Genomic DNA, 16,006 nt, shown 5'->3' on the forward strand with positions numbered 1-16,006 from the left:
TGATCATATTATAAGTGGTCTTTGCCTGCTTTAAGTTAAGTTATAAAAGCAATATCTTCTTATAAACAGCCATAACATAAACTTGTAACATACAAGTCAAACTTATAAGATGCACAAACATTCAAGTTTATTGAATAGAGTCCAGTATAGAATCAATTTGATTTTTTTTTCTTAGTGTGTTTACACCCAAGAAGATTGGCTACATGTGTGATCAACATACAGAGAGAGTTTCTTAAAATATATTTTAACCTTGTATACAAGTGTTTTTCATAATATCTCAAAATTTACATTGAATATGTGCTATTTTGCATTTTGTGCATGTGTAAAGTACATAACTTCCAGCATGACGTCTAATGACTTATAACCACTTAAAAATATCTCATGGATGTTTATACGTAAGAAGACATTGCTTTTGTCACTTTACTTAAAACATACCCATTATAACTTCTGCAGATAAAATTGGACGTTGCTTGTGTTATAATGTATTATGCTCTAAAGAATAACTATAAATAGGTAAGTATTATAATTAGAGCTGTCAGAATTAACGCGTTAACGCATGCAATTAATTAAAAAAGTTTAACGTGTTAATTTTTCTTAATCGCGATTAATGCATTTACCGTTAATACAGCGTAAACACTGGTGTGAAGGGTGGAACCTTTGTAAGTGTCATTACACTTAGGCACAAGCCACAGCGCAAGAGCCCTTCTACCAAAAAGAGCCTACAAGTTAAGCATAAAACAGCATACGCGGCAGTGCCATTTACATTCTATGGGCGGGACTGTCATAATCAAGGAGCTCAAGGTCATAACATGCTAGTTGACTGTTACGCTCTCTCCTATGATAGAGCCGAGGAAGTTATTTCATCACAGTAAATAAAAGAATCTTTGACAGCGCTTCCCTGTCAGTGATAAAATGATGGAGAAAGGAGCTCTTAACAATATTCGATGTACAAAACAAGTCCAGATGGGACTTGTGATAGAAATCAAGCATTTTTCTGCCTTTGTAAGGCGCATTTGAATTACCACAGAAGCACGTCAAGCCTTAACTATCACCAAAACGCAGAATGAGACGTTTTTGTCTGCAAACACTTTTCATTGTGAGTTTAAAGCGCCGCTGGATGCTGGCGTCGCCACGAATCATGAACGCAGCTTCACGATTGCTGTAACAAAGCGGACAGCCACAGTCTACCGGCAGATTAATATTGTGGAGGATTTAATGCCCATTGCAATGAATATGCAACCAATGTGGGGACTAGTTCTTTCAATTAGTCAAACTCCCACTTAGACTTTGGGAAACGTTTAATGTTACTTGAATTGGTGCTATTTTAGTGCATTGTCTTTATATTGTGGAAGGCTTTGTTTGGAAGATGTTAATAAAGCATTATATTGCTACATATTGTTTAATTTTCTTTCCTAAGATGGAAATATTGACAAGAAAATAAGTATATATAGTCAAATTTCTGCACTTATAAAATCTGTGATTAATCGCGATTAACTACAAAACATTATGCGATTAATCGCGATTAACTACAAAACATTATGCGATTAATCGCGATTAAAAATTTTAATCAACTGACAGTACTAATTATAATGTATTATAATAGAGGTTAAAATTATCTATGAGAAGGCATAACATGTTATAAGGTGTATTATGAGACATTATTAATGCTTTTTGGGCTTTATAGAAAGTGTTACCGAAATATTTATAAAGGAACATTTCTAAGAAATGTTCCAGGTTTGCTTAATCGACGGCATTTGTGGCGTAACATCCCTCATTTTTACAAAAGCAACAATTGCAGTTACAGTAAGGCACTTACAAGGGAAGTGAATGAGGCCAGTATATAAAAATTAAAATACACACTGTTTCTAAACATTTTACATGTTAACATGATTTTAGTGTGATTTAGCAACGTTACGCCATTTACCAGAATACAGGGTTCAATGGCATTACGTTGTCACTGCAACAATGTTGTAAAATTAGATATAACTTTACACAAAAGTTAGCAAGCTATTTTATCACACTAAAATCATGTTACATGTAAAATATTTATTCTTGTGGCTTTACTTTTGAAACAGTAAATATCTGAATGTTTATGGACTGGTCCCATTCCCTTCCATTGCAATTGCCTCACTGTAACCACAATTTGTATTTGTATTTTTTAAATGAATGAGGGACGAGTCTATTTTTTTTTTTTTTTTGTGGTAATCAACATTGTCACAAATTATGTTGATTGATCTTAATTTGAATTGAATTAGCAAATACATTCAGACATTTTTAAGTGTGAATTAAGTGTGCAAATATTTCTCAAGGCCACTGTATATTTTCTCCAGACAATGGTGAGAGAAATAAATAGGATTTGATGTTGGAATTGATCAGCCCCGGGAAAAAAAAAAAAAGGAAAAAAGAAACTCTCTTGTCTGTCTATGATTCAGTCCTGTCAGTTACAAACACGGTTTGCCTTGAACAAGATTGTAGCTGGCCGCTTACAACTATTCATAGTTTTCCAGTGATGTATTTGAAAAATATTGTGCATCTGTTCTCTGAGACAGAGTGATAGATATGCTAGTGTACTCCCTGTACTTTTCCATTTAAACATATTTACGGGGCGTTCACCATACTTAGCAATCAATAGGTTCCTGCACACGTGTTCCACGTTTTGCTGTGTTGCAATCTTGGCCCGCAGTTTCACGGAGACACTGATGCATACTACTTCATCTCTTTGGCTTACAAAAGCACCGGACGTCTTCGCAAATACGTCAAATGGGTTACATAACAGCCAGTTGCTCTGGGACTCTAGGAAAGACCGCAGTCCAACCCGATTCTTGTTGTGATGTAACCATGTGGCTGAGATTGGCTGAGACGTTGCAGCCACAAGCATCTCCTTCAATAAATGAAAACCAATTAGGAAATGTGTACATTTCCAATCAAAATACCAGTTTGGACACACCTGTTCTGTCTTTATTATGACTATTTTCCACATTTTGGAATACTGGTAAATTCATCAAAACAACACAAATACAAGTATGATAACTATGTAGTGACCAAAATATGTTAAACAAATCAAAACTATCTGAGTGATTCTTATGAAACCTGTCAAGATAATGTCATATGTATCCCAAATCAATAAAAATAAAATAAAAAATAAAATCCAAAATTAAATTTTGCATAAAGAAAATGAAGGCTTCACCTTGGACCATTAAGATTTTTTCGCATTGTGACATCAATTTCAGGACGCAATTCTCATAACCATTCCAATCGTTTTCAATGATGATTCTCATTATCGTAACATTTTGTACAATTTCCCCTTTATTACATGTTTAAGTATAGAGAAAAATATGTATATTTTGGGTCAGATTTTTTACAATTTAAAGCACTGAAAATGAAAGGCAGCACCACAAGAGTACTACGATGATGTATCATTTTTTTTTCCATGTTGCAGTAACACGAACTCGGGGAGGTGGGAAATGTACCTAACTGTCATTAAATTAACATCATAATTTAAATAATATATAATTTTCACCTTGCGGTAAAAACAAGATCATAATGGCCATCTTGTTTCACGTTGTGGTAATAAGAATTGGGGAGTAAAATGTATGTAACTGTCATAAAAATAATGTCACAAAAAATCTTAAAGGGATAGTTCTCCTAAAAATGTAAATTTAGTCATTGTTTACTCACCCCTGTGCTGTTTTAACCCTATATGACTTTCTGTCTTTTTCTTAATACAAAGGGAGAAATTGTGAAAAATAAATTGTGCTCAGTGACGTCATACAATGACAGTTTATGGTGACCACCTCTTCAAGTTTTAAAAGAATGCAAAATAATAATTCAGAAGTCTAATAAATTATTCCATGAGACTCATGATTGTTATGAAAGCATACGATAAGGTTTAGTGAGAAACAAACTGAAATCTAATGTATTATTTAGTGAAAATGTTCACTGACTCTGTTCGTTGATCTCTGTGCACGTTCATGATATGGCACGAGAGCAACAGTTTACACAGCCCCCTCGCGACATTGGGGCGTTCAATGAAAACTCATATTGAGTCATCCACAGTGATAGCGACAACAGAACACAACACAGCTGCACACAAAACAGAGAACAGAACTTACTAAACATGTCTGAAGAGTTTGTAGTCGAAGAATTGATGCATTTCTATGCCCAGCCTTATTTTTTTTTAACAATGTACTTGGAAATCAAACAGAAACAGAGGAGGCTACAGGCAGACACAGTCACACCGTGTCCTAATCTGACGGCAAACGACACGTGATAATAGGTATATTTTCTATGGTAAAGTTTTTGTCCTAACAAGCAGTGATGAGCGACGGTACATTCTATCAATCACTTGTTTTCTCTTTTCGGCACTGTGTAGGTAACTCCGTCTGGTGTGAACTGGCATCGGTTAAAAAACCTAAAAAAATAAAATAAAAAAAATAAAAAATGGCTGAATGCCATAACCATTCCAATCGTTTTCAATGATGATTCTCATTATCGTAACAGTCATTTTTTCCCCCTTTATTAAATGTTTAAGTATAGAGAAAAATATGTATATTTTGGGTCGGATTTTTTAAAATTTAAAGCATTGAAAATGAAAGGCAGCATCCCAAGAGTACTACGGGGATGTATACATTTTTTTTTCATGTTGCGGTAATGTGAATTGGGGTAAAATGTGCATAACTGTCATTCAATTCAAGTTACAATGTACAATTTAAATAATATACAGTATCTGCATATATGCAAGATAAATATATTAATTTCTATCCCCAGCCTTTTATTTTTTTAAACAGAGTATTCGGAAATCAAACAGAAACATAGAGGAGGCTACAGGCAGCCACAGTCACACCGTGTCCTAATCTGATGGCAAACGACACGTGATAAAAGGTATATTTTTAATGGTAATTAGAGTTTTGTCCTATCTAGCCGTGACGAGTGACGGTACATTCTATATATCACTTGTTTTCTCTTTTTGGCATTGCGCGGGTAACTGTCTGGTGTGAACTGGCACCGGCTGGGCATAGAAATGCATCAATTCTTCGACTACAAACTCTTCAGACATGTTTAGTAAGTTCTGTTCTCTGTTTTGTGTGCAGCTGTGTTGTGTTCTTTTGTCACAATCGCTGTGGAGGACCTGTTTTTATATAAACTAAATGAGTTTTTGCTTGAGCGCCCCAATATTGCGAGGGTGTTGCGTGAACTGTTGCTCTTGTGCCCTAACATGAACGTGCACAGGAGATACTAAACCTTATCGTATGCTTTCAAAACAATCATGAATCTCGTGGAATAATTTATTAGACTTCTGAATTATACTTTTGTGTTCTTTTGAAGCTTGAAGAGGTAAACTGCCATTGTATGACATCACTGAGCACAACATTTCTTCACAATTTCTCCCTTTGTGTTAAGAAAAAGAAAGTCATACAGGGTTATAACAACACAGGGGTGGGTAAACAATGACTGAATTATCATTTTTGGGTGAACTAATCCTTTAATGACCCTAAAACTAGCTTCATTTTTTATATACAAAATATACTTTATTATTTAAAACATAAAAGTCAAAAGGGTTTGGATCAACATGATGGTGAGTAAATTATACAATTTTCACTTGTGGGTGAACTAGTCCTTTAAGATCATGAGAAACATACTGTAAATTCAGTCTAGTGTGTCCAAACTTTTGACTGGTAGGAAAATATTTCATATATTCAAAATAATGTTGTTATTCGAGAACAAAGTGAAAAGGGCACAATCTGTGGAAAGAATGACTAATAATACGCCAAATGGTACCAATATCCCAGACCATCGTGTTATATCACATTTAGTCAGATCATCTGGTGATGATACTCAGATGGTCATTGTGTTTCATGAGGGAAAAATGTCCAGTTCACATAATGTCTTTATTTAATAATCAAAATGTTTTGTTGAAGCCACTGGCCTTGTTTTTGTGGATTTAGGACTGTGATTACTGCAGAGGACTGCAATTAAATCTGGAAAGTGTGGATGAAAAAGGGGAAAACGTTGTAGACGTTCACCTCTGGCCTTGAAACGAGAATACAATGTGTTATAAAACTGGCGAGAGAGGTCAAATGCTTACAGATTACCATGGTAACCCACCAAACAACTTCTAAACTGCAATATTACTCTCTATTGCATTAAATTTGGCTATAACGCTCTGGAGCATGGTTACAAATGATGGTATACTTACATTATAAGCGGAAAAGCTCGGCTTGCTTGCCATATCGCGTGACTAGACTTCTCTGGCAACAGTCAAGCTGAGTTTTACAATGTGTGTACGTTATTGAAAATAGTGTTTACAATGTATGAGCCGGTGCGGTTCAAAAAGAAATAGGAATCCACACCCACATGTTCATTATGTGGCCAATATTGTGACTTTCACAACAGGCACTGAAACTGGTGTCAGGCCTTTTGAATTTTCAGTTTAATACTGTCAACTAAACTCATAACTGTCGTTTGCACTGAATAAACCAAATCTACACCAATCAATTATTATTTTCTATATTACATCTATCCCACAATAATTTATTTTTTTTAGCCGATTATGACATTTGGAACAACAAAAATGACTTTTAAAAAGACATGAATACAGATTTTTCCTGTGCAAAACATACTGACACATTATTAAGGTGGTTGCCAGGGTGATGTTATTCAGTTTCTGAGTTGTTCTGGGTGGTTGCTTACTGGACTGAGTAAAAAGAGCTAGGGATGAGATGATATATTGAATTTCAATATATCACCAACCAAAAAAATTATGGACCATATCGTGGCAAAACTTTATATTTCAAAAATTTGCAACATTGTTTTCTGTCCACGTGATCATAAACGAAAAGACGCGTCAAAGATCAACATCTCTCTATCGCTTGATTTTACCCCTACTGCACTTTTTTCTAAACTGTTTACAGGGTTCACACAAGGTCCTTGAAGTGCTTGAATTTAGCTTTTAGAAATTTAAGGACTGGAATACCTGGAAAATCACCTTGCTTTAATGAAAAGTGCTTGAGATTAAAACGGATTGTTTCCTCCGTGTAATGTGTGTCCATCAAAGATGAGGCAACTCCACTTTCATTGAATAATGTGTCTTAATATCCTTTCTGTTCTTTACAGTCAGATAAAAAAGTAAAAATAAATATTAACTTTAATCTCACGCAGCATGGATGCGCTAAAGAAACCGAGAGATTCTCGTTGATGTTCACTGAACCGGAACACAGTGAGCTGCTCGTTGAACCCTTAAAGTGACAGTAACATTTTTAGCGTTTCTTATTGTAACACGGTAAAAGATGGGCAAGGAGGAGGCGGGAACTGGCTGAACAGTCAAAACAATGTTTAATGAAAACTTAAAAAGGCACAAACATAAACGCACATCTCTCTGCTTCCGCTTTATCCCTCTCCTCAGCTGATTAGCCTGATTGGGGGCCGGCCGTGCGCACTCACGGCCCGGCTCCGCCCTCCTCCTCATCACACTTATAAAAATTAATATAAACTCAATGTTATTACTTGTAAATTGTGCTCATTATTTCAAACGGTGATAGCTCATATCATTATTATATTACCCCTAATATTATTTCATGATATAATATTAATTTATAGAATATAGAGTTTTTTATTTGTACAAAATACAATTTTTATTATAATAATGATGACAAACAAATTATTAAAATATAAATATACACTTTTACATACTTTTTTCAGGACAGGTTTTGTTCAGTTCTATTGCTTGTTCTGCACCTGATCAGCCTGAATGTAGCCCACTATTTTTGAAAGCTTATTTGTTTGTGATTGTGGCAGCGATAAAAGAGGGGCCGACGCCACAGGAGGGAGAGAGAGATACCCAGCAGAGCAATGCATTTGTGTGCAAAGTGTGACTGCTGAAAACAACCTGACTTTGAATTTCAAGTATTAATAAAAGAGTGAAAGAAACCCGTTACCCGAATCCCGCTTCCTCTGTCCTACAAAGTCGAGACTTGTTACAGTGGTGCCGAAACCCGGGAATCTGAGGAAGCTAGTATGCCATTATGCATCAGCCTCAACACCAGGCTTGAGTTACATCGAGAGCAAGATCAGCTTTTACAGGCGATTCTCCGAGCTCAAGTGGCAGGTGCTCAGGAGCTTGCTACACCAGGGGCCCAACCGCGACCCCGGACCCAGTTACCTCCATGACTCAGGTCACCCTCATGAAAATGGGCCTGCATGATGAACCAGAGTCATTCATAGAATGGTGTGGAAATGGCTGAAGTTTCAGTGGGCAGCCTGCCTCCTTCCGCTGTTGTCCGTGGAATCCCAGCTCACAGCCCAACATCTAACCCCCTGGTGTACGAGGACTTAAAGGAAGCCATCCTGCAATGGGTCGGCCACAGCCCAGAGCAACACCGGCAGCACTTCAACTCGCTAACGCTAAGCGAGTGCGGCCGCCCATTTGCGTTCAGCCAACAGCTCCTTGATGCCTGACAAAAGTGGCTGCTGGCAGAGGAGCACAACGCCGAGGAAGTCATCGATCTGGTGGTGCTGCACAGTTCATCCTGCATCTGCCAGCCGGAACAGTGGAATGGGTCCAGTGCCACCGCCCGGCATCGCTGGATGAGGTCGTCTAGCTAGCTAAGGACCACATGAGCCCTCCTTTTCTCTCTCACTCTCTCTCTCTTCCCTGCTCCACCTCTGTCTCTAGTTTCCGCCCCACCCCTCTTCCCTGGAAACAGGGGGCATTTAACCCCAAACCGGCTCCCCTGTCCAGCCTTTGGTTTCCCCTGTCTCTTCTCGCTCTTCCCCCCAGGTTGGTAAATCTGCTGCTGCAAGTGTAGTGTCTGGGCCAGTTTGCTGGAGTTGTGGGGAGCCAGGGCACCTCCAGGACCAATGCCCTATGATGGAAATGGAAACATTGGTCCGGGTCCCCGACACCCCACTAGCTGCCCCTGATTGAGCTGGAACGTACTGGATACCTGTGAGTTTCAAGGGAATTACATATCAAGCCTTGGTGGACACCAGTTGTAATCAAACCACTATCCACCCATGTTTGGCTCAAGACGAGGCTTTGGGCATGGGGCGGAAATGAAGGTGAGGTGTGTGCACAGGGATATTTAAATGTATCCTGTAGTGACAGTCACTATACAATTTCGGGGCAAAAACATAGTGTCGGGGCTGCAGTTCATTTCTGCCTCACCCATCCACTAATTTTGGGAATGAATTGGCAGGCATTTACTACTTTATTGAGGGGAATGTGTGTGGATGGGTCCTGTGACTAAGCGTATTGGTATGTGGCGTCTGATGCGCTGGCTGGGGAAGTGGAGCCAGGGCTGTCAACAGCTGCTCCACGCCAGGATGATGTAAGGGAGGAGGAGGACTCGGCTTCCCCAGCCCTTCAAGGAATCCCTGCTGGGGATTTCCCTCTGGAGCAGTCGCGAGACGAGACCCTTAGGCACACTTTTGATCATGTGAAAGTGATTGATGGTCAGCGCCTCCAGCCAGATATTGCACTCACATATCTGCATTTTTCAATTATTAGAGATAGGTTGTATCGAGTGATGCAGGATGCTCAGACAAAAGAGGATACAACCCAATTGTTGATACTGAAAAGCCATCGGTAAAACGCTATTCCAGACGGCTAATCATAATCCGATGGCTGGTCACTTAGGGCAAGAAAAAACACTAAACCATTTAATGGCCCATTTCTATTGGTCAGGCATTCACAGGGATGTCTGCAGGTGGTGTGCAGCAGGCCATGAATGTCAGCTGGTGAATCCACCGGCCAGCCCAAAAGCGGCATTGCGCCCGCTTCCATTGATCAAGGTCCACTTCGAAAGAATTGGTATGGACCTTGTCGGGCCATTAGAAAGGACTGCACTGGGGCATCACTTTGTGTTTGTTCTGGTGGATTACCCAACGTGATACCCAGAAGCAGTGCCTCTTCAAAATTATCTCCTGAGTGGAGATTCCAAAAGAAATCCTCAAGGATCAGGGCACTACGTTCATGTCACGCACACTATGCAAACTGTATGAATTAATGGGTATTAAAATGATTCGCACCAGTGTTTATCACACTCAAACAGATGGGTTGGCAGAACGATTCAATAAAACCCTGAAAAATATGATAAGTTCGTCCACGAGAATGCTAGGAATTGGGATAAGTGGCTTGAACCCCTGTTATTCGCAGTTCGAGAGTCCCCTAAGCCTACACAGGGTTTTCCCCGTTCAGCTGCTGTATTGTCATCGGCCGCGCAGTGTGCTCAACGTCATGCGGGAAGCTTGGGAAGAGGGACCTTCAAACAGTAAAAACTAAATTCAGTACGTTCTTGAACACAAGAAAAAAGTGATACGAGAAGAATTGGATGCTATGCTTGAAATGGGAGTAATAGAGGAATCCCACAGTGAATGGTCCAGCCCGGTAGTGCTGGTTACCAAGAGCGATGGGTCGGTCCGGTTCTGTGTGGATTATCGGAAAGTAAACACGGTGTCTAAATTTGATGCATACCCAATGCCTCGTATTGATGAACTGCTCGATTGGTTAGGCACAGCACGTTTTTATTAGACACTGGATTTGACAATGTGCTATTGGCAGATCCCCTTAACCTCAATATCCTGTGAGAAAACGGCCTTCTCCACACCGTTCGGTTTACACCAATTCATGCCAGTTCCGATTGGTTTGTTTTGGACTCCAGCTGAGTTCCAGTGGCTCATGGACCGAGTCCTCAGACCGCACGGTGCTTACGACGCTGCCTATTTAGACGATATCATTATTTACAGTAATAATTGGCAGCGGCACCTGCAACATCTGAGGGCTGTCCTGAGGTCTTTGAGGTGAGCGGGGCTCATGGCAAACCAAAAGAAGTGTGCAATTGGGTGGGTGAGGTATGGTACCTGGGCTTCCACTTGGGCCATGGGCAGGTGTGGCCCCAAATTAAGGAGGTAAGACAGTTCCTGGGGCTGGCTGGCTTTTATCATCGGTTTGTACCTAATTATTCAGCTGTCACCAGCTCCCTGACTAATCTTACTAAAAAGACAACACCAGATCCGGTCCAGTGGACAGAGCAGTGTCAACAGGCGTTTATGCAGGTGAAAGCTGTACTTTGTGGTGGGCCTCTTTTACATACACCTGACTTCTCACTCACTTTTATTTTACAGACGGACGCATTACCCTGTAGTGTTAACGCACCGGGGGTTGGGGCGGTGCTCTCGCAGGTGGTGGAAGGGGAGGAAAAGCCAGTGCTGAACATTAGTCGGAAACTCTCTTTGAGAGAATACAGCACTGTTGAGAAGGAATGCTTGGCCATCAAGTGGGCCATCCTCACTCTCCGATAATACCTGTAGGGGTTAGCCTTCACCCTCTGTTCCGATAACGCCCTGCTCCAGTAGCTCCACCGCATGAAGGATACTAATGCGCGGATCACCCGTTGGTATCTGGCGTTACAGCTTTTTAAGTTCGAGGTGGTCCACAGGCCGAGGGTGCAGATGGCTGTCGTGGATTTCCTCTCCAGAATGTGGGGGGGAGAGGTAGGCAGGCCAGATGTCTCCCTGGCCTGAGTCGGGCGGTGGGGGTATGTGGCAGTGAGGGTGTGTTTGAGCATTCGTCTGGGGAGAGGGAAAGTGCTAAGGCTTCACCCCTGGGTGATTATTATGGCTAACCATATCGTCCCATCCCTAAAAAGAGCAAACCCATAAGGTCACATATCTTGAGTCTGCAGCATGCACTGTAAACGGCGATTATTTAATATTTTTGTAGAGCATAGCTCTTTGAAATCAGCAAAAACTATTAACAGTGAACTACTCACACATTGTTGCAGAGGCGACTGCTTTAAAACGGGAAGCACGGCTTCCCCTGAAATTTCATTAAAAAAACAAGCAGCAATGAAAAATGTAATATAATGTATGTACAAACAATTGATATAAATTACATATTACTCTTTTTGCATTCCAATATTCTCACACTGCTTGTTCAAGTAATGTAATCCACTTTTTTTCTACACAAATATGTCAAGTGGACATACGGCCCATTGAACGCAACTGAAGCAGTGCTTCAGTGGGAGTTTATGGCAGAAACCTAGACCGTTCAAATCAATGGGTCAAAAAATAAATGTTCACTGGATGAGAGGCTCTAAACACATTTTGGGTCCCGCTCGGTTGCTGTGCTTCTCTGGGAGTCTGCATCTGATTGCTTATTGGAAATTGGGCTTGCAATCAATGTGTATTTTCGTCCTGCCTGGAAGCCCGGTTTCTCTACTGTATATGATGATTGGTCGAGCCACAATTGAAACAGTGAAGTACATGATTGACAACATATGAAGTGGTGTTCGGCGGCTCGGAGATACGCGTATAGTTATTTGCAAATTGCAATATGACGTAGGACACTTTTTAGATTTCAGCTTTCATAATCGGATATTTTACCTATTTTGTTGCAAAAACCAATTTTCTTTTGTTTTGAGCTAAGTTCATTTTCATTAAGAAATTTTACTCTTTGAGAAGCAGTTTGAGCAGCATTTTGGGAGCAACATTGCAAACACTAAAAACAAAAGTCTGTGCTTCCCCACTTTTGGAAAACACCAGCCACCACTGGAGCAAAGGTAATAGAGCTTGTCTTAAACAGAACCAGGCAGTAAAGCCCTGGGAGGCAGTTCAATCACACATTCAAAGCATTGCTCAGTGACTACAGTTCATCATTGTGTTTTCTGATGCCAAAACAAAGTCTGTGCTGAATGATCACTGCCTCCTGCCGGTGGTGAGATGTGTAGATTTGATCTGTTGAGACATTACACGCTGTTTTTCAACCTATGTTAGGACCCACTCCAGTTCGCTTTGAGTCAAAGAGGACAGGCCCCCTCAGCCCCCAGGGGCCCTTGAATAACTCTACTGCTAGGGGCTGATGACCTCATTAAGGCAGCCAATGAGCATTCAGATGGGACAACTAAATGAAATGCTCAGGCAAAATAAATAAATGAATTAAAATAGTACACTCAAAAAAGGATTTTTGGTGCTTGCTCAACTTAATTAAAATGAACTAAAGCAACACCATTCTAGAACTTGATTTCACTGCGTTCTATCAATTTAAATTTGTAAAATGGACTGAATCCAGTCAGGCTTCCTAAGCAACAAATTGGCCCAGATGCTAGGGAGGTTAGAGTCACGTTGGGTTAACCTCCTCGTGGTCGCTATAATGTGGTTCTCGCTCACACATGCTATGTCTCCGCGGCAACGCACTCAACAAGCCACATGATAAGATGCGCGGATTGACGGTCTCAGACGTGGAGGCAACTGACCTCAGGACAGCCTTCAGATGTTGCAGATGCCGCTGCCAAATGTCCTAAAAGAACATTTATTGAAATAAACAGCTCATTCTGAACTTCTGCAACTTATTGACGTCAGACCTTTGAAAATATGACTGTCCACATTTACTCATTGATGACACTCATTTTGGCCCAACCTGTTACAGTAAGTAATAAAGGGGAAGTAGGAAAGATGGTATTATTCCTAAACAGTAGAAGAGCAAACAACAAGAGTAAAATGTGGTAGTCTGTCCAATTTTTTTTGCTGTTTCGGTCTGTGTGTAGCACCTACAACTTAGCACATCCTTGTGAAACAAGTCAACATTAGAAACGAGCGGGTCAAGTTTATTTTTCACAAGATTTTTGTTTTTAAAACTGTCACAATGTAATGCAGGCTTGGCAAAGACACAATGTGTGTGATATGACCTGTTGCAATAACAAAACAATACAGACATCAAGACTTATTAACGTGAATAAATGCACAAATATACAGACCTGCGAGATCTTCTTTGGAAGTGGATATGCGAGGAGAACTGTTTCCTGGTTCAATCTTCAGAGACAGTCTGAAACGGAAAAACAAGCAAGAGTTCTACCAAAAACCAAGTTCCATGATCCTTTAGGCTGATATATTTAAGATTTCTAAAGCTACTGTTTGGCCAGCAGCACAGTCTTTGAGGATGAATTTAGTTGAAGAGCATATCCCATATAAACAATATAAGACTTCTGGATGACATCATGATATTATTTTGACTGTATTTTTAGCAATCAAAATGTATTTTACTGTTACATGAATTTAAGCAGAATTGGTATTTTCAGTGTTTTTACATGTGAATATTTTTACATGAGATCAGATAAAAAAACACAACAAAAGAAAAAAACAGGATACTGGTGAACCATCAGCTTCGCGGAAGAAATGTGGTCGGAAAAAATCTTGAATGATTGTGATCGGAGATCACTAAAAACGCTTATTGAAGTCACATCGTAAAAAATCAACAGTAGAACTCACGGCTATGTTTAATAGTGAAAGTAAGAGCATTTCCACATGCACAATGTGACGAAGCACTAAACAGCTGTGTGGCCTCAAGAAAGCCACAGTGATTAGCCTTTAGTGAGGCTAATCAGGAAAAAACGACTTCAGTTTGCTAGGGAGCATAAAGATTGGACGTGGAGCAATGGAAAAAGGTCAGGGTAAGAAGGGACGCGCATGAAGCGATGCACCCATCATGCATAGTGCCCACTATACAAGCCTCTGGAGGCAGTGTTATGATCTGGGGTTGCTCCAATTGGTCAGGTCGAGGCTCAGCAACTTTATGCGGCAATAAAATGAAGTCAGCTGACTACCTGAATGTACTGAATGACCAGGTTATCCCATCAATGGATTTTTTCTTCCCTGACAGCATGGGAATATTCCAGGACGACAATGCCAAGATTCAGGGAGCATGAGGAATCATTTTCACACATGAATTGGCCGCCACAGTGTCCTGACCTTAACCCCATTGAAAGTCTTTGGGATGTGCTGGAGAAGACTTTACGGAGAGGTTCGACTCTCCCGTCATCAAGTTCTCGGACAAAAAATCAATGCAACTCTGGACAGAAATAAATGTTGTGACGTTGCATAAGGTTGTCGAAACAATGCCACGACGAATGCGTGCCGTAATCAAAGCTAAAGGTTGTACAACTAAATATTAGAGTAAGCAACTTTTCTTGAAGGACAGTTTAACACCACCAATTTTCTTGCTCTTGAAATAGAGTTTGATTTACTATTTAGGCAAACTCCTCCCCAGTCCACCCAAACAATTTGCTAAAGCTAATCTGCAAAAATGGCTCGTTCAGAAATTATCACAGTAATGTCACAGTCATGAGCTCATTAACATATGACCACCTACATTTAAATTTCAATGCTTATTCCAAAACGACAGTATGAACCTTAAATAATTCAGTTTCACGTTTAGCTTTACTAGTCATGCCCTTGACCTAGAGGAGACATTGAGAAACTAAAAGTAATCTTTTAGTCTTATTACATTACACATTTAATAGGGGACCAGAGGAGACTCGCTGTTAACAACCCAATAAATTGAACAGCAATTTTTTTAAGCTTTAAAAAGAAACATACAAATATAGATTTATACATTTTGTGAGAGCTCAAAAGAGCCCACTCCCAAATCTCTTTGATATTCTGGTCTCAGGTTAATCTTTTAAGTAAATCTATGGGATTTTTTCCACCCGATTAATTTTTTTCTTTTGTTTTGCACATCATGGGCTGAATTCTCTATTAAAGATGCTAAAAAGAGTATTGAAGCCACATTTATGACCAAACAAGATATAAATTACTTACTACTAATGTTTTTGGATGGCTTTGACCACCTAAACACATCTGTAAAAATGAGAGTGCTGTAAATCTCTGTCCAGGAGATTGAAACCAAATGAACACCATAGGCACACTAAAGAACTCAAAGCTAAAAACACAATAGAGATTACATATACCAATGTTCAATGGCCAAAATAAACTGAACACCCCCTCCCCCACGAGTAATTTAACAACCTAAAAATGGTGTTTTGGGGCTTTTGCCTGGTGCAAAAGCAGATCAGATTCTTTCAGGATAAGATGCTGTTTTTAAGTAAATTAATATATTCTGAGTCAGATAAGTGGTGGGTGTGGATTATTCACTGGAGGCTTGTTAATGACAGCATTCAATCATTGTGAGGTAATTTGCATGTCAACTACTTAAGCGCCTCCACCGACCCCAAAC

At 39.9% G+C, this 16,006-nt stretch overlaps 1 protein-coding gene across 1 annotated transcript in view; it reads right to left on the reverse strand.

Moving 5' to 3' along the window:
* Nucleotides 1–16,006, reverse strand: part of LOC127423400 (ras-specific guanine nucleotide-releasing factor RalGPS1-like) — a 210,470-nt gene that overhangs the window by 22,359 nt on the left and 172,105 nt on the right. The window contains exon 11 of the mRNA XM_051667664.1: nucleotides 13,752–13,819. Within this exon, the coding sequence (XP_051523624.1) occupies nucleotides 13,752–13,819 (68 nt within the window). The remainder of the gene's footprint in view (nucleotides 1–13,751; nucleotides 13,820–16,006) is intronic.

Source organism: Myxocyprinus asiaticus, chromosome 3 (genome assembly GCF_019703515.2).
Source record: "Myxocyprinus asiaticus isolate MX2 ecotype Aquarium Trade chromosome 3, UBuf_Myxa_2, whole genome shotgun sequence".
In the NCBI taxonomy this organism is placed as follows: domain Eukaryota; kingdom Metazoa; phylum Chordata; class Actinopteri; order Cypriniformes; family Catostomidae; genus Myxocyprinus; species Myxocyprinus asiaticus.